The sequence below is a fragment of the Falco peregrinus genome, chromosome 6 (genome assembly GCF_023634155.1).
Source record: "Falco peregrinus isolate bFalPer1 chromosome 6, bFalPer1.pri, whole genome shotgun sequence".
In the NCBI taxonomy this organism is placed as follows: domain Eukaryota; kingdom Metazoa; phylum Chordata; class Aves; order Falconiformes; family Falconidae; genus Falco; species Falco peregrinus.
In genome coordinates, this window is record NC_073726.1 from 23767770 (window position 1) to 23792451 (window position 24682).

The window sequence follows — 24682 nt, forward strand, 5'->3', positions numbered from 1 at the left end:
CAAACTGAGCAACCCAAACCCTTATGTGCAAGATGCAGTTACCTAACCATAGTCATCCAGCCCCATCTGAGATATGCCAGACCAGGCAGGGCATCTGTCCTGCCTTGCCTCCCTCCAGTCACTGCTTCAGAAGCAAAGGGAGCTCCACTGGCCACATTGACCAGTCCCCTGCAGGCATCTTTTTATGCTTTTTTTTTTTTGGGGGGTGGGGGGGGTGTTAAGGTATTAAAGGGCACCAGATGTTTAGGACAACTGCATGCTGCCTGATGAGCAGATTCCACAAACCTCTCCCGAGGCTTTGGGATCCCTGCAGCCTGTGAGCGTGGTTTGCAGGAAAGCTCTTCACAAGGGACAAGGCACATCTTAAAGCTCCCAAGGTTTGGGGGCAGGCACAGCTAGAGGTCCAGCACGTAAGGGAAGCAGCCAAAAACTGGCTTTGTGGTAGAAGCCTAAGGAGGTTTTCACACATAAAATCGCAGGCAGGGGATGCCACTCGCCCCCTCCCTCTTTATCTACCCGGTTTGTCAGTGAAAAGGCTCAGCCGGTGGCTTTTTATTGTCAAGGCGCTTTCGAGCACCTAGCCCGTGAGGCAGCACGCACCACAATGCTCAGCCCGCTAGGCGCTTGTTTACTCTCGGTTTGTAAGGCTCGCTTTTTATAATACACCGTATTATTTTTTTTTTCAGGTCGTCAGGCAGCAGAGAAACGAAGATCAAGCCATGAAGGAAGCACGGACGGAGAAAAGGGTTTCTCCTCAGGGCCGGCCGCAGGGGGCCTTTCCCGCCTCCCCAGCACGGAGCAAAGGAATGCGCCGTGCGCCTTGTGGCGCCGCTGCCTCTGCGGCCCCCGCACCGTGCGCTTTGTGGCGCCGCGTCCGGGCGGAAGCGACGGGGGGGACGGGCGGCGGGCCCTTCCGGCGGGCTCGCGGGCTGGCTGCGCCTTGCCCCGCCGCCGCCTCCGCCTCCCCCACTCGCCGCTCGCTGCCGCTCGGCGCCTCCATCCTGGTACTTGGGAGTCTCCATCCTGGTTTCTCAAGTGCCCGGACCCAAAACAGGAAGTAAGTGCGCGGGGGCCTGCGGGCGGACAGGGCCGGGAGCGGCCCGGCAGGGGCGGTGGCGGCGGAGCGCGGCGGGCTGAGGGGATGGGGAGGGGGAGGCGGAGGCGGCCATGTCCGGCCCCACGCCTCAGTCGCGGCCGGACTGGGCCGGGCCGGGTTGGGCCGGCGGCGAAGCTGGCAGCGCTCTCGACCAGCACCGTCGCCCGCTGAGAGGACGGGAAAATGGCGGCGGCGGCGGCCCGGGGACCAAATGGCGGCGCTGGCGGCCGGGGGGCAGTGAGGGGCTGAGGCGGGCCCTGAGGCGCGGAGCCGCCGCCTGCGGGGCGCTGCCCCCGCCCCGGGGGCAGTGCTGGGGGCCGGGGCAGGGCGGGCAGGGCCGCTGCCTCCCGCCGCCTCTCCCCTGGGCCGCGGGCCTGGCCAGCGTGCTGCGTGCTGTCGGGAGCGCTGCGCAGGAAGAAATGTGGACGGGGGCTGGCGGGCGACAAAAGCGAGGAAGGCTGGAAATTAGCAAACCTTGGGTGCCTGGGGCGGGCGGCGTGCGGGATTTTTGGTGGGGTTTTTGTTTTTTTGGTCTTTCTTGATATTTGTGTTTTAAACTCCCTTCTCTGTAATAAAGGGCCATTTGCACTAACGATTTTAGATTCCCGATTTCCCCTTGCAAGGTCTGCGGTTGGGGTATCCTAAGCTTGTGGCTTTTATCTGTTTTGTTTCATAATCTTTTTTTTTTTTTTTTTCTTTTTCCAGCGAGAGTTGTGATTTGAGGTTGCTTGGGGCTCTGTTTTTAAGTGGAGTTTGCCAAGATCAGGGGTTTCATCTAAAAGCAGCAGCAGGCTTTTCTGCTCTAGAGTTATGCTGTCTGTTTTGCCAAAATAAAAGATACCGGTCGGACAAGCCCCTTTTCCCATCCTTTTGGAGTTTTTTCCTTCTATTTGAGGGGTCTTTTTTTCTTAGGTCAGCACTTGGGAACCCTGAAGTGTATTACGCTTATGCTAGCTATCTCTTCAGCTGACAGATAGTATTTGTATGTATTTATTCACAGAGAGTTACCATTGTTTGGCTCCATCTGGCCATTGTAAGTTATGAGTTGAAGTAATCTAGAAAATGCCTTTTGTTTGCCAGTGCTGCTCTGGCCATAGACTTAAGTTGGCTTCTTGACAGCATAGTTAAAATCCCTCTGCAAAACCAGGAGATGTAGACTTTGCAATGAGATGGACACATGTCATTTAGATTCTCATTTTCATCAGTCCACATTAATATAATAATGTCAACAGCTTCATGCTTGTTTTCCGGACGCTTACTGAAACTTTCTGGATGATGTTTTATGACTTTACTAAAAGATTAAACATCAATTAAAACTGTTTAAATAGAATGCCTAAAAATGCTGATTTTTGGCTTAACCACTCAAAATTATAAAGTGTATACCCGCATACAAGAGACAAAGACCTCCATGTGTCCATACTGTATTTTATATACTGAAATAGTCTCTTATTTGTAAGTGTAATTGTCTGGCCATCAGGAGGTTACAGAGCTGTGGCTTTGCTTATCAGTCTTATACCTTGTGCAGTTAGGATAACAAATCAGCTTTTCGTATTTTATTGCATGCTAAATTTCTGTCTGTTGTATATAAAGGTGAAGAAGTTAACTGTGTGCTTAGGATAAAACTGCATTTACATGAAGGAGAAAGAGTATTTATTTTAGTACATATCATACTTACCAAGATTTTTATCCATAGCCATAGAGTTGTGCCTGAGAGCCATTTTCTGTTATTGAAAATGTGCAACTTCCTGTATTTTTTCTTCTGAAAAAGCTAAGAATTAGCTTGTTTGTTTGTTTGTTTGTTTTCCCCTGTGTAACATTTAAAGCATGCTCAGTGCCTTTTATTAAAATATCGATGGATAGGCTGGAGCTCATGGAGTTCTGCCAGTTTTGGATCAATGCAAATAACAGTTTGTCCCATTGTGTCACCCATACATTCAGTTTCTGTGATGGCCCACTTCTCAAAATACCACTGACGAATAGAATGTAACTGTTCCTAAAGGACTGTAATCTCATGCTGGTACAGTTTAATAAATCTTTCTATGCCTTGAACTCAGGGTCCTTCTGTTTGATATCTGTTTGGTTTGGTCCCCTCTTAGGTTCTCTGTTGCAGCTGTTAAAGACAGTTTTTGTGTGGTGGAATTTTACATTTCAGCAGAACCCATTTCTTAAATAATAGCATCAGAGAATTGGTACTAGCTGAATAGTAGAAACTCCTGATTATATATTGGAAGTATGACTTGACCGGAGTATACTAAACATTCAGGCTTCCTTAAGTATGAGGTGTATGAGGTCCTGTAATGACTTTGTTTCCTTTGTGTAATTACTCTTAAATGAATGCCTTGACATCCCAGTGCCTTCCATGTGATTGTTCCAGTTAAATGCATCAGTAGCCTCCCTTAATAAACTTTGATGTTGCTTCTTTACAGCATTTAGTGAAATATACTTTTTAATTTTTGCCCAGTGCAGAGAAAACAGCTTTTAATACAATTCCATGCAGAAATTCAAAAAGTTACAACAGTCCACAGACGACTAGATGTAACATTCAGTTAATAACTAGGCATAATGACAAAATTCTGTCTGCAAGGGTAAAAATACTGGTTCTTAGAAGTGCTTAAGTTTTACAGCCCACAGAATAATTGAGCCCGTCTGCCTGATGAAGATGATTAGAATTACAGGAACTTTGTATAAAAAATGTTCATGTTTTTTGTAACTTGGTATAAAATCAGCTTTGTGGGGTTTTTTTTCCTGCCTAAATCTGCTGCATGTTTCCCAGAAAAATAAGAACGGCTGTAGTATGTGGGTTTCGTGGAAAATTTATATTGGAATTCTATATTAAATTACTCTTGTCGGGGAATTATTTTCCTCTGTCTGTTTGGTTGCATGTTGAAACCTATTTAGAATTGTAATGCAACTCTTAAAAATGTTGAGTTTGGTAAATAACTCTCAAAAGTCTTAACAGGGCAAAAAATGCTTATTAAATTTACACTGATTCTAAGGTGCTATCTTAGAAATTTAAGATTATTCTGTCTTCACTGCATTTCGTAATAAGCATCGACACTGTTAGTGTATGTGCTTCCAACAGTGTTCTCTTCCCCCACAAGCTAATGCCCTCCGTCAGAACATAAAATATTAGTGGTAGATTGGTATTTCTATGAAGAATGTGTTTGAATCAAGGATTAAAGAAAAGTCGTGGCTTATGCATTTAAAATTAATGCAAGCTTTTTGTTTTAAATAGAAATCAATGCATTTTGAAAAAGCATACTTAGTGAAGTTAGGAAAGGAAGGTGATATTTTGGAGGTGGCGAGACTACTCATGCTGTAGTTATCACTAATTAAGAAACCTTGGCTGTCATTAACTTTGTATTTAACTTTTTCAAGAGCAGATGTGTAGTGGATGTGCAGGTATCTGTATGGAACAGAATTCACATGGCACATCCTGAAAGACCCCTGTGGTGGTACAGCATTGTTTAGCATGGCTTCAGCTGTCATGCCATGATAAATGAAGGACATCGGGTGAGTACAGTGTCCCTACAGCCAGTATCAAAGAAGCCTGCATCAGAGGGCGTTGTCTCCTGCAGCAGTTGTCTCCTGTGCTTACTCCACTGAGCTTGCTGAAAACTCCCAAGTGGTCCCATTAATGTCATATTTGATGTATCTTCAGCATACATGGTAGTTCTGTCATCATTTAAGTGTAAAGCAGTGTTTTTTATTATAAGGTCTGGAGATTGTTTCCTATTCACCCAGAAGAATCACTGCAGTTACTTAAGATTTTTTTCTCACCTTTTGGTCACTAATTCAAGTCTTCATGGGTTAGCATTCCTGTCCTGGTGTAAATGTGTCTTACAAAACCAAGTTTGTTTCCGTCAGTTTTCTTGTATGTGTACTGTAATGAATAAAAAATAATGTCCAAAATACGCATTTGACTTTGAGTTGGCTCCTTCTGTTTTTTTCAGTCAGTTTTGAGCTGAGGTCCAAGGCTATATCCATTACAGTTGATGGGATTTTTTCAAGTCAAATGAAGGATTTGGCTCTAAAGTTTTTATCAAGGCTTGACTATAATTATTACCTTCACTCAGAAAATTTGAGATAGCTAAATCTCATGTATCTGACACAGAACATTACTGGTTTTTTTCTGGAGAGCCTGCAGTTACTGTTGGAATAAACCATTGTTGGGGGATAGGCAAACAGTTAGAAAACCTTGCGCAGCCCAGGAATTACGTTGAAGAGTCCTTCTTAGGTGATCACAGTTCCTTGAACAACTTGCCGTGCACAGTTCTTGATGCTTTGTTAGGAGTACCTGGGAGCTCAAGCTGACAACTGTAGACGTCTAACTTGATCAGAAGAATCAGTGCTGCTTTTAGATGTGGTGCCTCAGCTATTGTCTGTTTAGTTCTGTTACAACTCTTGTTTGTATGGAAGCGTCAGGGCAGCACCTATTGATGATGGTGTATCATCCTACCCACCTTTGAAAGAAGTGCCAGGTTTGGGTGTATGGACTCCTTTAATGCTGCATCCTTCTCTAACATGGCAAACCAGCAAGGGAGAGAATGCGAATGGGCAAACCTAATTAGTCGGTGGTTTTAATTTGGGAACCTAATCCTATAAACCTATTCTTTGATCCTCAGCAAATCCTGATGAAACAATGACCTAGCTTTGCTCTCTTTGTATTGAGTTTTCAGTGTTCTTTCAATAAAAAAGAAGAAATGGTCTTCTGTATCTTCTGCTGTGGATGGTGCTATAGTTTCTACTGCTTCTAGATCAGCTTTAGGTGAAGTATGTGATAGACACGTTTTATAAAAATAAATTTTATGTCTTTCAAGCCTTTATAGTGGTGAGAAGAAAGATAGGTGCTTTCAGCTGATCCTAGAAAAATAAATGTCATCACTTTCTGTTCACGTAAAATTAAAGGGACAATCCTCCATGGCATTTCAGGTAACTTTGGGAATTTTTACTCCAGCATTCTTTGTAGTAAAAGTTACTCAGAAAGTACATACAAACATGAAAAAGAGAATCTGTCTGTTTCTTTTGGTCCTCCAGAATGATACAATTTGTTCACTCCCCCAAAAAGCTAAATGAATAGCTCAAAACTGGGTTGAAGAGGTCTGCTAATTTAGCTATAACACTTTGGATTTCTTTCTTAATGTTTTAGAGTTAAGGGTGCATTTTTTGGTTCTTAAAAATCGGTTCTATAGCCATGCAGCAAACATCACTTCTAGTAAAGTATAGGGCAGAGGCTGTAGAACTCAGAAGCAGATGAATCCCAAGGAAGTTATTGCCTCCTATGCTTGTATGTGGCAAGGAGCTGCTGTTGATGGTAGATACGAAAGTAAATTTGAGAACCCTCTCATTTGAAATTTCAACAGTATCCGAAATTGACGTGTTCAGAAGGGTAATACCACTTCATTCTAGGAATCGGTCACTACCTGCGCTTAAAGATGGGCCAAATTTCATCAAGCCTGAGAAGTGAAAAGTAATTTTATTGGAAGACTGGCAGTAGTGTTATTCTTCCAAGGAAATGCTGTTCTTGGGAATCTTCAATACCAAAGAACATGTTTTCTGAATAAAAATTACATAATTTCCTGCCAAAGCCATATTGTTAACATTAGACGGGGGATTTAAAATCCAGGTTGTAAATTCCACCTGCGTATGGATACATGGATATTCCTGCTTGGTACATGGAAGCTTTGTAGTGTAATTGTGATTGATTGGGGTTTTTTTAAGCTATGGTCTATGGTTGGGGTTTTTTTAGTAATGTAAGTTAACATTGTTGATAACAGTATTTTGGCTTCAAAATAAAAGTTGCAATTAACTTTTTTCCTGTTGTTGACATGTGAGAAAACACATAAGAAGGACTGAGCTCTTCACGGAGAAATTGAAGATACTTACTTTTTACAAATCTCTGCCAAAGATAGTCACCAAACCCCGGTGTTCAAAACTGATGAAGTGATTGCAAAGCTGGGTATTTTAGATGTGATTTCATGTAGATTCTGCAGCAGAAAAGGCTACGTTTCTTTCTACTTGGTGGATAACACCTTTTTTGTTTTATTTCAAAATTAGTAATAGCACAAGTTTACACTGACGTTCTTACAAGTTTTGGGTTTTTTCATAGTATTTTTATAGTGGAAATGAGATTATCAGAAGCACTTTGTATTGGCCTAGTTCACTGACTAGTGTATACAGCTTACCCTGGATAACTTATTTTCTGCATGGTTTTTTATACTGGTGATTGCTTGCACCCAGTTTTTCTGTTGCTCATGTAGTTTCAATGCTAAAGTAAAAATACAAGCTTCACAATTATTTATGTGCATGGAAGGAGAATAAAACTTTGCAACTTTATGTATAAATAGTGCAGCTATGAGTAGTACAAGATTACAGAAATATTTCTCCATCTTGACTAGCTTAGGTTATGTAATAGTAAAATTATTAAATGAGCAGTGGAACAAATATTAGTGAGAAAAAAAGTAATAGCCTAGGTTTGTATTTAAAAAAAACCAACAACAAACAACAAAAAAATCCCAAACCAAACAGTAGTAGATTACAAATGTCCTGAATAGGGAATTTGGGTACTATTTTAAACTGGAAAAGTAACTGAAGCTATCTGATGTTTCCCTGTGCAACATATAAGTCTACAGGAAAAATAAAGGCAGGTGAATGTCTGAAACTGGAGTTTTTCATGTAAAAGAACATACATACATCCGTCATTCTCTGGGGGAGTTTATGCTGGTTGGTTGAGATAAAGGAAGCAACATTACGATCACAGTGGCAGTCTGACTGCAGAAATGTAACCTGTGTATTGCTCTTTCAGGTTTGAGTATGAGCACAGTCAAAGAAGAGTCTGACACAGTGACAATAGAAACCGTGAACTCTGTGACTTTGACTCAGGACACTGAAGGGAACCTTATACTTCATTGCCCTCAAAATGGTATAGAATTGTACTGCATAGTATTTTTTTTCTTTTTTCACTGGTCCAACCATCATACTTCCCTGTCCCCAAATCCTGTGAGTTACTTGGACTCAACTTACTGTGCTGCAGTTTGTTCTGTTTCAGTTTAAAGAAGGATGAAGTGTCAAATTAGGTGTAAATCACAAAATTCTGTGTGTATGTGCCCAACAGGGATATAACTATCCTGATTTATTTTAGTGGAAGTCAGTTCTTAGAACCGAGCATGTACCCAGAGTTCTCTAGATGTAGGGGACTGGTTTGTGTGTGATGGACTGCATATGGAATGTACAAAGAAAATCTCACAGATAATGTGTGTTGAAGAAAGCATGTGAACTGTTGTTTCCCATAACTCAGACCAGCTTCCTGGTCAGTAGTAAAGCACCGAAGCAACCTATCACATTTGCTTCCGCCTTTTGTTTTGGGCTGCTTTGGTAGCAGAACTTTCTCCGAAACTGTTTTGTTAACAGAAAGTAACCTGTGTATGTTTCTGTTGTTAGAAGCTGATGAAGTAGACTCTGAAGACAGCACTGAACCTCCACACAAGAGGCTTTGCTTATCAGAGGATGATCAAAGCCTTGATGATTCCACTCCATGCATTTCTGTTGTTGCAGTTCCAAGTAAGTTCTTTTATGTACTCTTCTAACAAATGTTTCTGTTGGTAAAGGTTAAAAGTGGACTTTTTGGATCGCGTTACAATATTTTGCATGGTTTATCAATATACTTGGGTATCATCCTTACCTCATAGAGCCTTGAATAGTTTTGCAGCAATTGTTGTCTACACAGTACTGTTAAAGTAAACCTGCCTTACAGATAAAGGCCTGCAGACACAGGTATATTGGATAAGTTGAAGGATAAGCGAATGAACAACAAACTAGATGCTGTCCATCTGCAATTAGGGATTTTTAGTGATCAAACAGCAGCTTTTGCATGTTTTATAATATTGAGACATATGATGTTTTTAAGGCAGAGATTGTTGTACAAAAGATAGGCTGAGGACTGAATTAGTCTTAAGGAAGTTGACTGAATATTGAATAGTTCAATATAATCTCCCAAAGGGAGGCAAAACCAGATCCAGCAAGTTAAAATACCAGTTTACAATACCTAGAGCAGTTGTTTCATGGAACTTAGTAGAAACTCCTTAGAAATAAAGGCATTATCATGTTGAAGTTGAAGGGAAAAAGAATGCAGCCAAAGGATTTGAACATTGGCCTTTAGTAACTGGAAAATACCGAAGATAGGGCTGGAAAGGGAGCATTAGTACAGTTCCAATGTTTGCACCAAATCAAACACTTTGTATTTATACGTTTCACATTGTCTTAATTGTAGTCAAGTATAAAACTGCAGGTTTCAAAACCCATATCTAAATTTTATGAAGAGAAGGAGTTGATAATCATTTTGATGATTATACTGTGTCAACAAATAATTACCAAATAAGGCCTCTTCAAAATTTCCATTGCAAAGGTAGCACTATATAAAACCTGTAGCATGCATAAAAAAATACAGGAGTAAGGTAGGCAATTAACTTATCCATTCTGAAGTTTCAGAAAATGATCAGAGCTTTGAGGTGACCATGACTGCTACCACTGAGGTAGCTGAAGATGAGATTAACGAAGGAACTGTCACTCAGATTCAGGTACAGTAAAACTTCAAAATTGACCTTTTGGTGTACATTTTTATTTAAATGGAAATGAAAAGGGAAACAAATAGCGGAAAGGGGTTATTAAAGTAATAAGGTTATTTTTAGTGTGACATTAATGTATTTGAGCGTAGATCTCGTTTGTAAAATATTGGTCTAGAAAACTGCAATTGAATCGTTTTATATATGACAGAGGTTATTTGTAGCGTAACTTACTGCCCAAAGAGCAATACAGAAAACAGCAATAGATATAACCCTCCACTGATAATTACTTGCTCTGTGGTGGTCCACATATAAAACAATTTTATCTGGTATTTCTGTCATTCTTTGATTATAAATTAAGCTTTATAACAGGCCTAAATACACTTTGTTTTGTCACCAATCCTAACAGTTTCATACGGTTCTCATTGTGGGTGTACCATGTTTACAAGTTCTAGATCAGAGATGGTGGACACAGTGCTCTTTCTGCCAAAGCCAGTGAGACTGTTCCTATTCACTGTACATTAAACAGGATGAAGAATGATATCTAATAAATTCTCACAACATCTGTGTGTTAAGATGCTAAATCTCACTCAGGTGTTTAAGAAAGGTGAATGTACTTTCAATGCAGTATCTAAAAAGTGGCACTTTCTGAGCAGTCAGCAACGTGACTAGGTGTGCTGGTTTAATTGTCCTTCAAGTTATGCCTCCATGTTAAATGCGAGGTGGTAGAAAGCACTGAAGATCTTACAGGATGATATCATATTGGTCTTTTCAAGATTCTTCAGGATGAACAACTGGATGAAATCTCCCCAATGGGCAATGAAGAAGTGTCAGCTGTTAGTCAAGCCTGGTTCACTACTAAAGAGGATAAGGATTCTCTAACAAATAAAGGTAGGACATTTCAAATGCAGTTCTCCCAAGCTGTAAAATGGTAAGCTATTCCAAATGTCTCAGAACATTTTACAGGTTGCGTAAAGTAATCTCTGGTCTGGCTTTTTCAGTGAAGGTAGTTGAGAAGACTGAGTCTAAAAATGCTGCGAGATCCCATGCATTTTCTTCACCATCTCTCTTACATTTTGTATGCAAGAAGGAAGCTGGAATACCAGATACACTTGGAGAGGAAGAGGGACCACGCTTTCAGTGGTGACAGTGGTTCTAGTGGCCGTGGTAGAAAACTGCTGTAGGTAATGTGTCGGCACATGCAGGGCAGACAGTTGTGCATGCTCCGTTTGCACTTCTACTTGGTTAGGAGATGGGAAGCTGCAGTCAGAGAAGGATGGACCAGGAAAAAAAATCAACCTGCACTCAGGTTAATCCATCTTTCCCCAAGCAGAGCTTATTAGTCTGGCTACCATGTTGTGGTTCATATTAAAGTTTCTGGAAGTGAGTTGTTTCAGGGGTGGAGGGGTCATGCAGACCAGATTCTACTGAAATAATCACCACTACTCCACTACTTCTAAAAATGTGCCCCACTGGCATTACTCTCTTTCAAAATGTATCTGCGCAATCATGTAGTAGTTGTTGAACTTCGGAGCTCCCCACCCCACAGCAAATGTCTTTTTAAACCTAGACAAAAAATTTAGTGTCAAATTAAGCCATGTCTCTCCAGTTTCATCTCTCTACTATTTTTCTTACTCTGACTTTACCTCTTTCTAGGGATGAAAAAAAATCCAATCTTTTTCAGTCAGTCCAAAGTAACTCCCTTTTTTATTGGAAAACTTCAGGAAAAAAAGTAATGGTTTTCTCTCCCAGAAGCAAATGATCTCTTACTCAGTGAGCTCTACTCCAGAGACCTGCGTGTACTGCTGAGTCAGTGAGAAAATACGGGGAGGCCTGCAGAACCTGGATGTCGGATATGGAAAATTCAGAAGAGGGGAACTGAGCAACTCTGTCAGTGACCACTTACTGATCCCAAGTGTGCACTGACAGTTGCTTCTAACAGCCAATAAATAATTTCTCCCCATTTTCTTTGTCCTTCTTATTTATTAGATTTATAGGGCTTCAAAAGTCGTTATTCAGTGTTCAGTCCAAGGACTGGGGAAGAGACAGGAAAGCAAAGAGGTTGCTCTGCATCACAGCACTGAGGCAGTTGGGTAGAAGTAGTGAGAAATCCTATTGCTACAGTTCCAGTGCTCTAGGGTGAGAAGCAGCACAGAGATCATGATCTTTACAGTAGTCAGTGGGAAAGGACCTTGGTTGGGAGCAGCTTATTTTCAGCTGTGACTGGAGGAGTATGTACTGGTGATTTGGCAAAGAAAGGAGTGACTGTTCTAATTTGACTTGGTGGCCTCATATTTGATGTGTGCCTTGTTAAATATATTAGAAACTTAATGCCTTCGTAGCTGTCTCACAGGCATATCAACTGACCGTATATCACAGGTAGCATTTATAATTGGGAATGAATGAAGGCATTAAATTTGGTAATTCTAATGAAGAGATTAATAACTCGAAGACATTTCCAATAAAATATGCCAAGAAAAATATTTGAGAATCCATACTAGCAGAACTTTTCTTGGGGTTTCCATGTTTAGTGACAGAGATCAGCTGTGGAGGAAGCCCAGTGCATCTCCTTTTACATTAGCGAGGAGTTTGACATGTGTTGCCTGAGCTAATAATTTTATAGCACTCCACCTAGTAATGCTTTCTTTCAAGACCTGTAGGCAGGTTATAATAATCTTGGCATTGAATATGCAGACACATGAAGTGCAAAATATATGTCATTTTCCTAAAATAGTTAGGTATTAACGGTTAGTCCATGTGAAGAGTATCAGTGTCCCTTCAAGTCAGTTCAGATGCTTGGATAGAGATGTGAATCACAGCTACAGTGGTAGATTATTGTTTTGTCTCTGTAGGTTTGGAAGAAGAGATTGAAGCCATCAGGCACAAGGGAAGAGTTTTCTCGCATCAGTTCCAACAGTATTAGTAATAATGCTTGTACTTTTCATTATAATTGGATTTGAGTAAACAATCTCTTTGGTGCGTTCTGCCTCTCAGCTGTGGTAATTAGCAGGCTGAGAAGGAAGTACCCTGATTTTTCTGACCAGAGATGGGCAGGTAGCCAGCACACACCAGTATGTAAACTGGGTCACCAGTATAATCTTAATTATAAGTGATCATTAATATTAAGTATGGTATGAGCATGAATGGAGAAAAAGAGGAATCTGTATGTAGATTTAGGGTAGGAATGTTTTGATCTTTTATTGATAGACTTGAGGTTTGAAATTTTCTCTGAATAAAATTGATTGGTTTTGCTTTTGAAGCTTAGCTGGCATTGTAGTTACTAAGGGCATAGACAAAGACAAAACATGATGTTTGTTTCTATTGGTTTCCCACTTTTTAATTGGGGAAAAAAAACCACTTGCCTTGAGTCTTCATCTTGACTGTGACCACTGGGCATTATTCCTAATGCATAAAAAGAAGAGAGATATGGACCAGCGTGTCACAATGGACTAGGTAGAGCATTTATCTCTATGAAAAGCACTCACAGTAGGTAGCACCACTCACATGTTGGGAAATGATAAGGCGTATAAGAGAACTCGGTGTTGTTGCCAGGTCCTCAGGTAATACTAGGAGTCACATTTTAAGTCCCAGCTTCTGGAATCACCTGCTTGGAAATTTCAGCTGTCAGTTTAAAGACAGAAATTTTCTGGATGTGGCTGAAGGGAAAGCCTGAAAATGTGACTTGACAGCAAATAGAGGAATGCATGTTCTGTTTTTAAAAAGTGGATGTTTTAGAAGAGGGGTCTGACTGACTCACATTATGTAAACATAAGTTGACAGTTACTAGGGGTTGTTTATCAATTCTGAAAGAACATTGTTTAATTGTAGTTAAAGTAGCTAAAATTACTTTTTTCTTCATTAATTGTAGTGAGGGTCATGTTTTCTGATATTTCTGTTCTTGTTTTGCTGACTTTCACTTCAGTAATTAGTTGGTCATTTCTATTTTCAGGCCATAAGTGGAAGCAAGGGATGTGGTCAAAGGAAGAAATTGACATTTTGATGAGTAACATTGAGCGTTATTTAAAGGTATGTGTTAGCATATGTTATCTGCTAGTTGGTGTGGTGATGCAGCTCCTGTTAGAAACCAGCTTCCCTTAGTACTTCCCAGAATATGCAATAAGCGATTCTGATCAGTTCCCAGTAGAAATGGTCATTGCTCATTTGAAATACATAAGAAAATTGTATCCATATACAGGATTTAAGACTACTTACTGAATATAACATTTTATATTTTTTATATATATATAAAAACATTTTAAAATTTTATATCAGGATGTTTGAGTGGCTTAATCTGTTTCTCTGAATATACATCACTCATGAAAACTTTGGTGAAGACAGAGGAAAAAAATTTAGTAGTAGAGATAATTTTCCTTACAAAGCATTGAATACAACTTCCAGACTTCTTTGATGCCTTATCTGTATTTGTTTACTACACTGCAAGGATGCCTGTATCTGCTGTCTTCCCCTTAATATATTGGTGTCAGAGTGCTGTGTAAAAATAGGCATGCAGTTAAGCTGACAGTGATAATTGCCCGTAAGTCATATTTGTGGTAGGCTTACCACTGAGGATATTTGAGCTGAGCCCTTACAGCTGAAAATTTATAGCTTGGATATTACAGGATCACCATCCTTCATTTGTGGATCAAAAAAAGCCCTGAATTTAGACTTCATTGGTGTAAAAATTCTCAGAATTTGTTGTGGAAAGTGTGCCTGCTTTTACGTGTATTAGAATTTCTGCCACAAAATCATTAAAATAGGTAATACTGTTTTTTAAATCCAGAGAAGCTTTTTTTAAGCTAGCTAAATATCTTTTTTTAGTTACTGGTATCTCACTTGATTAATTATTTTCCCATTTGTCTGCTTTCTTGTACTGCTTCAAATAATTGAAATATAAAGACTTTTAGTTTAAGCTGAAGTTAAACTAAAGCTTTTCTTTTATACTTAACTCCAGTGGTTTTGTATGTAATTTACTTTGAGTTTCCATTAGAACAAGAAGAGTAGTTTAACTGAAAAAAAAAATTGCTTTCAGATAAGGAATATCCAAAATTGTGTAATAAATTGATACAGTACTGTTTGACAACCTTCCCTTGTATGACCCCAGGCTAATTCCACCACAGTGTATTTTCCGTGATGTTCTAAATGATGGTTCAATTTTTGATCTTAAATACACATTGGAGAGATTTTTTTTTTAATGTGGATGAAGGTTAGAGCTTCCATGTCTACCTGGACTCCAGTGTAAAAAAAAAAAAAAAAACCCAAACAAAAACAAAACCAAACAAAAAACCAACCAACCACCAAAACCTAGTATTCAAGGGTTTGTATTTGAGGTAGCTAATTTATAAATACTCCATTTAACTTTTGGACAGTAGTATTTGTGATACATAGAAAGTTGCATAATAGCATACTAGGCTTCAATACTTCAATACTTCGTGTGCTGCTTTTTGATTTCTAGGAGACTTTAAGGTGTTTTGTTTGTGGTTTGTTGTTGTTTGTTGGTTTTTTTTAAATGCTTTCTTCTAGGCCCGTGGAATAAAAGATGCCACTGAAATTATATTTGAAATGTCAAAAGATGAAAGAAAAGACTTTTACAGGACAATAGCTTGGGGTCTGAATCGACCGCTCTTTGCTGTCTATAGAAGAGTTCTTCGCATGTATGATGACAGAAACCATGTTGGAAAGTATGAAAACCTCTAATGCTGCATGGTTTTATTGGTTTAAGTAGGGTCATGTATTTAATGTTTGACATGTTATTTGTGAGTCAGAAGATTCTAACCAAACAGACCTAGCTCTTACTAATCATAAATCACTTCTGCTGAATTCTGGTAGATCAACCATGACAATAGTTGTGTTAATTTGATGGTATCCATGAGTGAAAACCAAAAAAAACCACCAAAAAAACCCAAAATAAGGATGCAGAGAGGATTCTGATATGATTGGAAGACTGACACAAGCATGGATCTGCTGAGGTGTGGTTTCTTTCTAGAGCTGTGACCTTGAGCTAATTGATCTTCATCCCTGTGCCCTTAGTTTTGCCCACTGGTAAAGCAATGGGTAAGGTGCCATCCAGAAGTGCTGAAAAGGATGTTAGATTTTAGCTTTTAAAAGTAGTTGAAAATTACAAATACCATCTTATGCTGATTGTTGGGGGTTTTAATGTAAAATCAGCTTTATGGTGATTCTGAACAGAGACAGGACAGAAAAAATAGCTGTTTAGTTGAGAGACTAATACACAAAGTTCTAATTCTATTCTTAGTAGTCAGATCTCTGAGAATGAGGAATTTTGCTTGCAAATGAGAGGAACGTTAGACCAAATAACCCTAGGAATATGTACCAAGGTGGAACATGGCATTTGTTCTTCAAGTTCTTGAAGCATTTAGTCAGATGGTTTCTTACATCTCAAATTCCTCAATCTCTTGTTGCAACTAAATATGTACTGTGTGGTTAGTAAAACAAAAATATTTATGCCGTATGCTTTGTTTAAAATAATGTATTTTTATTTACCTGTTGCTTAGGTATACTCCTGAGGAAATTGAAAAACTTAAAGAGTAAGTCTTTTTATTAACAAGATCACACTACTTTGTTTATATCTAGTAGCTTGAGAGTTTTTACAGGTTTTGTTTCACGAAATCACTAAAAAGTTACAAGTAAATTTCCTGCTCCAACTGTCAGAAAACAGTGGTCATCAAATTAATCTGAAGAGAAAGGAAACAACATTTGGATTATTTTTTTGTATTTTCTAATGTGTATTCAGGACATAAGCAATATGCAATAAAGTTCTAAAGCAAGCCTTCTGTTTAAACTAGTAATGTTTTGGATTTTTGCAGGCAGTCAACATTTGTTTGTGAAAAACAGAAATTCCCTTTCTTTAGGAAATCTGAGTAAAGATTGTTTCTAAAGAAAGTGGAAGGTCAAGGATAGAATCTCTCTTGTGAAGGTATTAAAAAGGTACATGAATTGTCAGTAAGGCTTTTTGATTTTTGTCCATGAACTTGATAGATCAAAGAAGAGGGGCTGCAGACTTTTATCTTCCCTTGCACCTTTCCAGGTTGAGCAGTTTGAAGAAACCAAGTTGGGCTGAAGGAAAGAAGGGAGTATATTTCATTGTGTTGATGGATATGTTTGGATCAGTTTAGCTGGTTTGTGTCATTCACAAGCTGCCTGTGGTTCAGATGTGTCAGAAGTAGTCATGGCTGAACATGTTAAGCAACCTGTTGTCATGTGTGGGAGGAAAATAATAGTTAAAATTATGAACATGATTTTGCAGTGTTCTGCTTCATTTCAGTTGTAGGATGTCTGGGTTTTTATCAGGCCTTATTTAGATTTCTCAAATGATCTCTATACCACCTGAAAACCCTTGAGGAACATGTGTAGAACAGATGTTGGCTGTTTATCTAAACATTCATACTGTGTTTAACACAGTAATTATGCCTCACAACCTTCCTGCAAGACAGTTAGATATTAAGCATTTTATAAGTGAGTATCCTGTGGTTTAGCTGGCCCAAAAGCTAATAGCTTCTAGAAATACATAGAAAAACTGTCAGTGATGATAGAAAATATGAATATGGTAGTATCAAAGTCAGTCCCCATTCTGTTTTTAAGCCTGTAAACTGCACGTGTGTCCTGGTTTTATTAGAGCATATTTGATATTTTGGTAATCTCATAACTGGATATAGTGCTAATGAGCGTGTTTCTGTTTAGGCTGAGAACAAAGCATGGTAACGATTGGGCCACAATAGGAGCTGCACTGGGGAGAAGTGCTTCATCTGTAAAAGATAGATGTCGATTGATGAAGGATACCTGCAACACAGGTGAGGTAAATGCTGGTGTCGGTAATGGCTGTTCTACTTAAAACTTTGTCATCTTTGCCTTTGTCAGTGGTGTTTTCAGACATGTGTAACTCTGAACCCAGGAACTTAAAATGTGAAATCTGGGACCATTTTTAGAACATCTTTGGTACAGGTTTCTGCAGTTTCACTTCTGAAAGATCAGAACATATGTTTATGCCACAAGAGCATATTTTGTTAAGGTGGATTAAAAAGTACTTTTCCTTATGTTTAATGTTTATAAACATGCATTGTATATTTGGTATCAGTTAAGAGACAGATGTGCTTTAGGAATAAAGTATTGTTTACTTTGTAGTGCATATATTCAAATGGAAGGAAAATGTAGTCACACCTCATGTGATTACTGTATATTGAATTGTTGCATGGTTTATTTGCTTCAACTCATACAATTCAGGTAGCTTAGACCAGTTTGCTCAATATTTTGGTAAGTTCTGTGTGGCTTCATTCATCTGTGTGAAAGGAAGAGAAGAGAAACTTGGTAGCAAAACAATGGAATTACGCATTTGTTACTCAGGAATGGCTGTAATATATATTGTTAGTAAGTAAAAACAGTTAATATTTTCTTCACAGGTCAATATTTACATCTGGAATAAGGTGTTAGGCACTGAAGATAAATGTCTGGTGACATGTTATGGATCAGAACAGAGGGCATCTTCTTTTAGTTAAGTTGGAGGGCTTTTCTTTCTTTCAGGGAAGTGGACAGAGAAAGAAGAAAGAAGACTAGCAGAAGTAGTACATGAGCTAACTAGCACGGAACCGGGTGACATTGTCACACAAGGTGTATCGTGGGCTGCTGTGGCAGAACGGGTTGGGACGCGCTCTGAAAAGCAATGCCGCTCTAAATGGCTCAACTATCTCAACTGGAAACAAAGTGGGGGCACTGAGTGGACCAAGGAAGATGAAATAAATCTGATCTTGAGGTTTGTTATTTTAGTTACTTTTAAAGGTTTGTAATACATGACTCTAGCAGGATTCCATTGGGGTCCATTTTGCTGGTTTCTGAGACACTAAAAACTCTAGAACCCTCCAAAAATCACTACTGTGTTTATAGTTCCCAGAGATTTATTATTGAACATATTTTTTGTTTTTTGTTTTTTTAGTGAATATTAGTGTTCGTGAAAGGTGTCAGATTGAAAACCCTGGAGACTGAAGTCTTCTTTATTCCACAGAAAAGGTACAGCACAGGCAGCGACCGTGCAAGCTTCCCACACGTTGCCCCACCAATGCGCTTTAACCCTTCACTGGAGGGTAGTTCAGTCTCCCTGCCCGTTCAGTCCTTGGCCTCTCTGCAGAGATGACCAACAAGGGTCAAGTGTGGTGGTGGTTTCTGTGATGTGGACATCTTGTCTACAAAGAACTAAACTGAGACTGCAAATTAATTTCATGTAGGCCACCAAACACTGATTGGATATCAGCATCTTTGCATTTGAACTGGCAACCTGGTAGTAACTTTGGAAATGTTTTGCTCTCTCCAGTCCTCCTCCCATTTTGAATGCCTTTACCTCAGGCTTTTTAGCCAGTGGATTTTTATGGTTGATAGTTTTGGGTGAGAATAAAAAGCCTAGACATCTAGGGAATGTGAGCATTATTTACAAAGCAATATTCACTACTAATTTACTGAAGCTCTTTGACATGAACTCAAAATAAGTAACCTGATTCCAGATTGAAGAATGTGCTGGTTATAATTCTTCATATTTCTGTACAAATGGTATCTGTTTTGGTCTGTCCAGATATTCTTAACTCATCCTGCAGGGTTGGTTTTGGTAGGTTTTTTCTTTTTCCTTTTTTTCTTTTTCCCATTTATTTAGCTAGCAAGGATGTTTAGTGCTGTTGCTTGGTTTGTGAAGAGAAATGCTCTTAACTTCCACAAAAATCTTTTCCCCTCTCACTCCCCTCCTTTCTCATATACTCCATGTGTAGATGAGCTGGAGGCAAATCAAAGCTATTTATAGTTTTCAAAACAGATTTTGGTAGAATCCAGTGTGTGTATAACATCTGCAAAAATTATGTGAAGACTGTCCCTTACCTGGAGAGCCTTATGGGACTGATTTATGAGGAACTGCTTAATATTGTGGTTAACTTGATCTGCTTTGGCTAAGAAGCATCTGAGAGGAGGCAAAATTCTGTTAAGGACGGATGAGTGTTATTTAGGAGAAAACAAGTAAATATCATAACATGAAATTAATTAAGTGAAGGTTCAGAGTGAATCTTGGGAAGTATTTCCTGCCTTGGAGATATGTTTGGGGAATGGTTTTCCAAAGAGAAAAGATGCGAGTACCATCATTTGGAATGCTTCACAATAATCTGGTCAAAGTCCTAATGTGTATGTAAATAAGGAGAATAATCCTGCATGGCAAGGAGATGGACTGGATCATCTAACAAGTCTAGTCCATCTTCTGTTGTTTATGATTCTGCTTGACCTCTGGCAGCGTGGAGCCTTGGAAGCCTGTGTCAATTCATGAGCTCTGGTAGGCTATTCATTAGCATGCCGTTTTGCCGCTGTTAATGTGTGACAAGACCGGAGATGTGCAAGACCACTTCCAGTCTGGAGGGTAGTTTCTAACAGGTAAATATTTTCTGTATCCTGCCAGGATAGCGGAACTTGAAGTTTCTGATGAAAATGACATCAATTGGGATTTACTAGCTGAAGGATGGAGTAGTGTACGCTCACCACAGTGGCTCCGGAGTAAATGGTGGACCATTAAAAGACAGATTGCAAACCACAAAGATGTTTCATTCCCTGGTAATGTACTACTTGCACACTTGTCTTCTAACAGCTCCTTTCACAAATGTCAAAGGAATAAGGCTGCATTTTGTTCTCTACTTAAAGCGCTGGTTACCAAAGAGCACGTTGCTCCATTGCTGGAAGTTCCTGGCCCCTTGGATCTGCTGGCTGAATTGCTCCTACAAGCAATCCTTAAGTGTTTTGGTCAAAAAAAGCCAAGCTGATATATGCAACTAAACAGGAGCAGATTTTTCCAACTCCCCTCACTTTGGCTAAAGTGGGAGCATGTATGTAAGCAGCTCAGCTGGTAGATCTCAGATGATGCTGATCTTTGGTATGGAGGGCGGTGACCTCTTCAGGTGGAAGAGTATGTATCACTCTTGTATGCAGCCTAACTGTCACCTCAGGTTAGATCTGTTACCTTTACAATGTTAAAATGTAATCTGTGTTGAGGTGCTGAACCTTAGCTTTACTAGCTGCACAGTGAGGGGGAAGGGAGGAATCGGGGGCATAAAGCTCCCCAGATAAGTCTCTCATAGCACTTTCTCTTTCTTGGCTGGAGAAACTAGTGCCTGGGCCAAACAGTATTTCAGACTCCGTGACCTTCAGTCCTCCTTTTCTCTGTTTTGGGGAGAGGAAAAAAAATTGAGAGATTAGCCATGATGACTAATGAATGTCATAATGAAAGGTGTAATTTAATGGACACTTGCTGTGGTCATCAGTGTGGTTATATATTAGTCATGCCTGGAGGCTGCAGTTGAGAGGGTAGCCCTGTTACACTTACCATACATTAAGAGGCATTCGTTGCATCGAATAATTCATATAATAAATACACTGCTGAATCAACAGGCTCCACTGTCTTTCCCCGAGACAGAATGTCATGCTCTCAGGAGTGGGAAATGTTTAAGCAGTTTGCTGTACTGAATGCTAGAAAAGTAGAGGCCTCAGCTTTTGTCACCTTATTCATGTCAACCACTCCCTCAGTGGGACCAAAGTGATCATAGGGAAGAAAGGTGGGTGGGCTTATTGGTGCGATAGGCCACTTCGTGCACAGACTGAGAATTGTAGTGTAGCCACTGCGAGATTCTCTCTTGCTCCGTATTTCCAGTGACACTTCTGTCAACCTTTTGAACAAGTCCGCTTCCACGTTTTGTAAAATTAGAGCGTTTATTTCTGATAATGGCATTACACAACTAGTGATACTGGCACTTGGTTGTAGCGTGGGTATATACCATACCTGGTTGTAGAGAGGTCTATATTTTTATGAGCTTTTCTTTTTTTTTTTTTATTTTAATTTTTTTTATTCAAGCATTCTAAAATGTCTAGGTTCCTTGAGAAAATCAAGTTCACTCTGATAGTTGACTGTAAATGTATTTTATGTATGTGCTAAATTTCTAGTTGATAAATCTCTATAAATTGTTTAGGTTCCAAATTCAGAAGGATTTTGGTTACTTTTTTCATCTTGGATAAATCTCACATGCAGCGTTTCAGACATGCTTTAGCGTGAGCGTTCTTTCTCTCAGTGCTGATAAAAGGTCTTAAACAACTCCATGAGAACCAGAAAAACAATCCAGGGCACCTGCTTTCGGAGAACAAGTCTGGAAGTGGATTACCAAACACAAACTCCAGTTCGGGGGTTCAGCATGTGCAGATTCGAGTGGCTCGCTTAGAGGAGAACACAGGCAACACACCAAGCCCTATGGCAGCTTTGCAGATTCCAGTCCAGATTACACATGTCTGTAAGTAGCTGAAACAAATGACTCGCTGTCCTCTAATGAAACCTAAAGCTTTCTTATGTTAAGATGGTGAAGGAGGAGTGGGCATGTCTTACATGATCTTGTTAATTCTGCTTTGGTCTTGCCGTAACTTCAGATTAAGGATTTCTGGGTTCCATTTGCCTGTTTCTAACTTCGTTAAGCAAATGTAGGTGTTACTGTGACAACAGTAGCAAGAAGCTGCAACTGGAGCACCTGGACATAGGAGTTGTAGGTGCCTGTCTGTGTGCATGCACACAAGGGTGTGCCATATAACATGTTCTTTGGAAAGGTACACAAACCTCTTAATGAAGGTGCAGCGTGTATGTTCATTCCTTAAGTTTCTGCTAGTAGCTCTTGTCTAAACCAGTATCATGTACAAGATCTTTTGTGAAATATGTACACTGCTGTCCCTAAGTTTGATGAAGGACCCTGACAGGGAAGGTGAGTTTTTTTCTAGCCCTGCTTCTCATTGTGCAGTTATTTCTAGGCGCAAACACTCTAGAAAGTATTAGCTGTCAAGTCACGCTGATGTTAAGCTCATGATCTGCTCTAACCACTCTATTCTTTTTTTAAGTTGGTGCTTCTCATGCTCTTAAGGATCAACTTTGCTCATTTATTACCAGGTCTACTTTGACTGTAGTGCTTATTGCTTGGTTTTGTAACTCATTAAGTAATTCCAGTCACTCCAATCCAGTCACCCCATATGCAGCCAGTCATCTCTGTTGTGTAAGATTTTGCATTGTTTGCCATTTGTGAGTTTTATTAGGGAAGTTTAGTGCCTCAGTCATGCTTACTACAAAATTAATCAGGCTAAGAAATGATTCTTCAGAGTACGACTAGATAGGCATTTGCTAAACAATTTTCTGTTTATAGTTTCATTAGATTAGCCCATCTTAATCTACTTATTAAGTGCCATCTTCATTTTATCTGGTTTATTTTTAATTAGAATGACATGCAACACCAAGCCAAGAACATTTTGTCTGTTGTAATATGTCAGCAGTCTCAGACTTTTAGCCAGGCTTGGTCAAAGCTGTTGGGTTTTGATGAGCAGGCAAGATGCGCTGGTGTTCTGTAACCTTTAGTCCTTTCTGAAATGAATCCTGAAACAGTTATTTTGTGATGTCAGTTGCCCCTGTCTGCCTAACAGGCCTTTTTCCCCATTTTAGTCTTCTTTCCTGAAGAATTTCTGTTTATGTAATCAAAGTGAATTTTGTATTGTGTCTTTCCCAGTCCCATGAGGGCTGAACCTATTAGCCACTCTCAGCTGCATTTGATAGAAGGCTCAAGGTTTCAAAGGGATAATATCTGTAAGCTTTATGAACACAACTGGCTAGGTAACAGAGAGGCCACACTTTGCAGCTGTCTGCTGCTAGGTGCCAGGAAATCTGCAGCAGCAAACCTTGAACGTGCCACTACAACAGTAAAATCTTTAAAACTGGAGCTTCTATCTTCTTCAAAGACCAGAATTACTCTGTTTTGAAGACAGAGAGTCTTGAGATGGCCAGGTTTGGAGCTTGGAGCTCTGCTGTTGTCATGTAGGTCTTTTGGCCTTTCGGTATTTATGGAATTAGTGGGTAATCCCAGGCAGATTACTAATTTGCCTGCAGCTTCCTGGAACTTGTGAGGGTTGTTTTTTTAAGAGTAAGTAAAAATTACAATTATGGTTTTGAATAGGTTTTATGATACTTTACAAAGCTTTCAGTACGAGTTGTTTTGGACCTGGTGATCTTGAAATGTCTGATACGTAAACTTTTTGATGCTTCTCTTTGTGACTTGTGGAATTAATAGAGATAATTGCATAGATAATTACACACTTTGTGATAAGAATACTTACAGCTTTTATACACTGCAGTCATAACACACAAGTTAGGCAAATGTCTTGTGGAGCATCTGATATTTCATCAGTGGTGGACATGGTGGAAGGCAGAAAAGGTTAAAAATACAAAGAAATGGGAAAGACAGCAATATTAAACCTGACACCAGTTTAAAACAAGTAATATATGATCCAAAGGATATCATTACACCAGAACCTCTTAGAAATCTCATTACAAAAAGTAATTATATAATGTTAGATAACTTTATTTTTCTGCTTTTATCCCTGCGCACTAAAACCATACTTGCTTTTGCTTTTTTGGATTGTAGAATGCCCTCTTTAAATAGTATTGTATCTTGGGTAACAATTAGAGAAACTTGATATTAGTTTTCTATTTTTTTATTCAGCAAGTTTTCTTTTTCCTCTTACTGGAATTAACAGTACCCTGCTATATATTAATTGTAGTATGTTATGCTCTCTGCAAGGTTGAAACATTTTGGTTTATATACTTTCTTTCTTTTTTTCCTTCCTTTTGCAGCCTCAACCGATTCCCCTGCTGCTACTGTTGACTCTGAGACAATAACACTAAACAGTGGAACACTACAGACCTTTGAGATTCTTCCAGTAAGTAGCAGAAAACTGGTATTTGTTACTGTTCTTTCTTTTAATTACAGACACTTCTTAGACTATGGAACAGTGTATTTTCAAAAAAAAATAGTTCTCCAGTGGAAAGAGGAAGTTAAGAGATCTAAAACTTAAAAAGTTCAAAGCAAAATATGTTTCTAAAAGTGTAATTCATTAGGGCTGTGGAGTAAAATGTGAATTGCCGTTAAATGCTTTAAATCCGTCTTGATGCCTTACTGCTATGAAGTTTTCCTTTGTGCTT

General features: G+C 39.4%; 1 protein-coding gene across 2 annotated transcripts in view; it reads left to right on the forward strand.

Moving 5' to 3' along the window:
• Positions 1–875: 875 nt before the first annotated feature.
• Positions 876–24682, forward strand: part of DMTF1 (cyclin D binding myb like transcription factor 1) — a 30669-nt gene continuing 6862 nt past the window's right edge. The window contains exons 1-13 of one of the 2 annotated variants that reach the window (XM_055807478.1): positions 876–1057; positions 7902–8018; positions 8537–8656; positions 9578–9672; positions 10434–10548; positions 13607–13683; positions 15178–15335; positions 16170–16202; positions 17356–17465; positions 18193–18421; positions 20093–20244; positions 21750–21965; positions 24335–24420. In XM_055807478.1, coding sequence (XP_055663453.1) covers positions 7910–8018; positions 8537–8656; positions 9578–9672; positions 10434–10548; positions 13607–13683; positions 15178–15335; positions 16170–16202; positions 17356–17465; positions 18193–18421; positions 20093–20244; positions 21750–21965; positions 24335–24420 — 1500 coding nt within the window. In that variant the 5' untranslated portion in view covers positions 876–1057; positions 7902–7909. Of the gene's footprint in view, positions 1058–7901; positions 8019–8536; positions 8657–9577; positions 9673–10433; positions 10549–10709; positions 10842–13606; positions 13684–15177; positions 15336–16169; positions 16203–17355; positions 17466–18192; positions 18422–20092; positions 20245–21749; positions 21966–24334; positions 24421–24682 lie in introns of those variants that run through there. The other variant, XM_013301358.3, reaches the window with a different exon arrangement.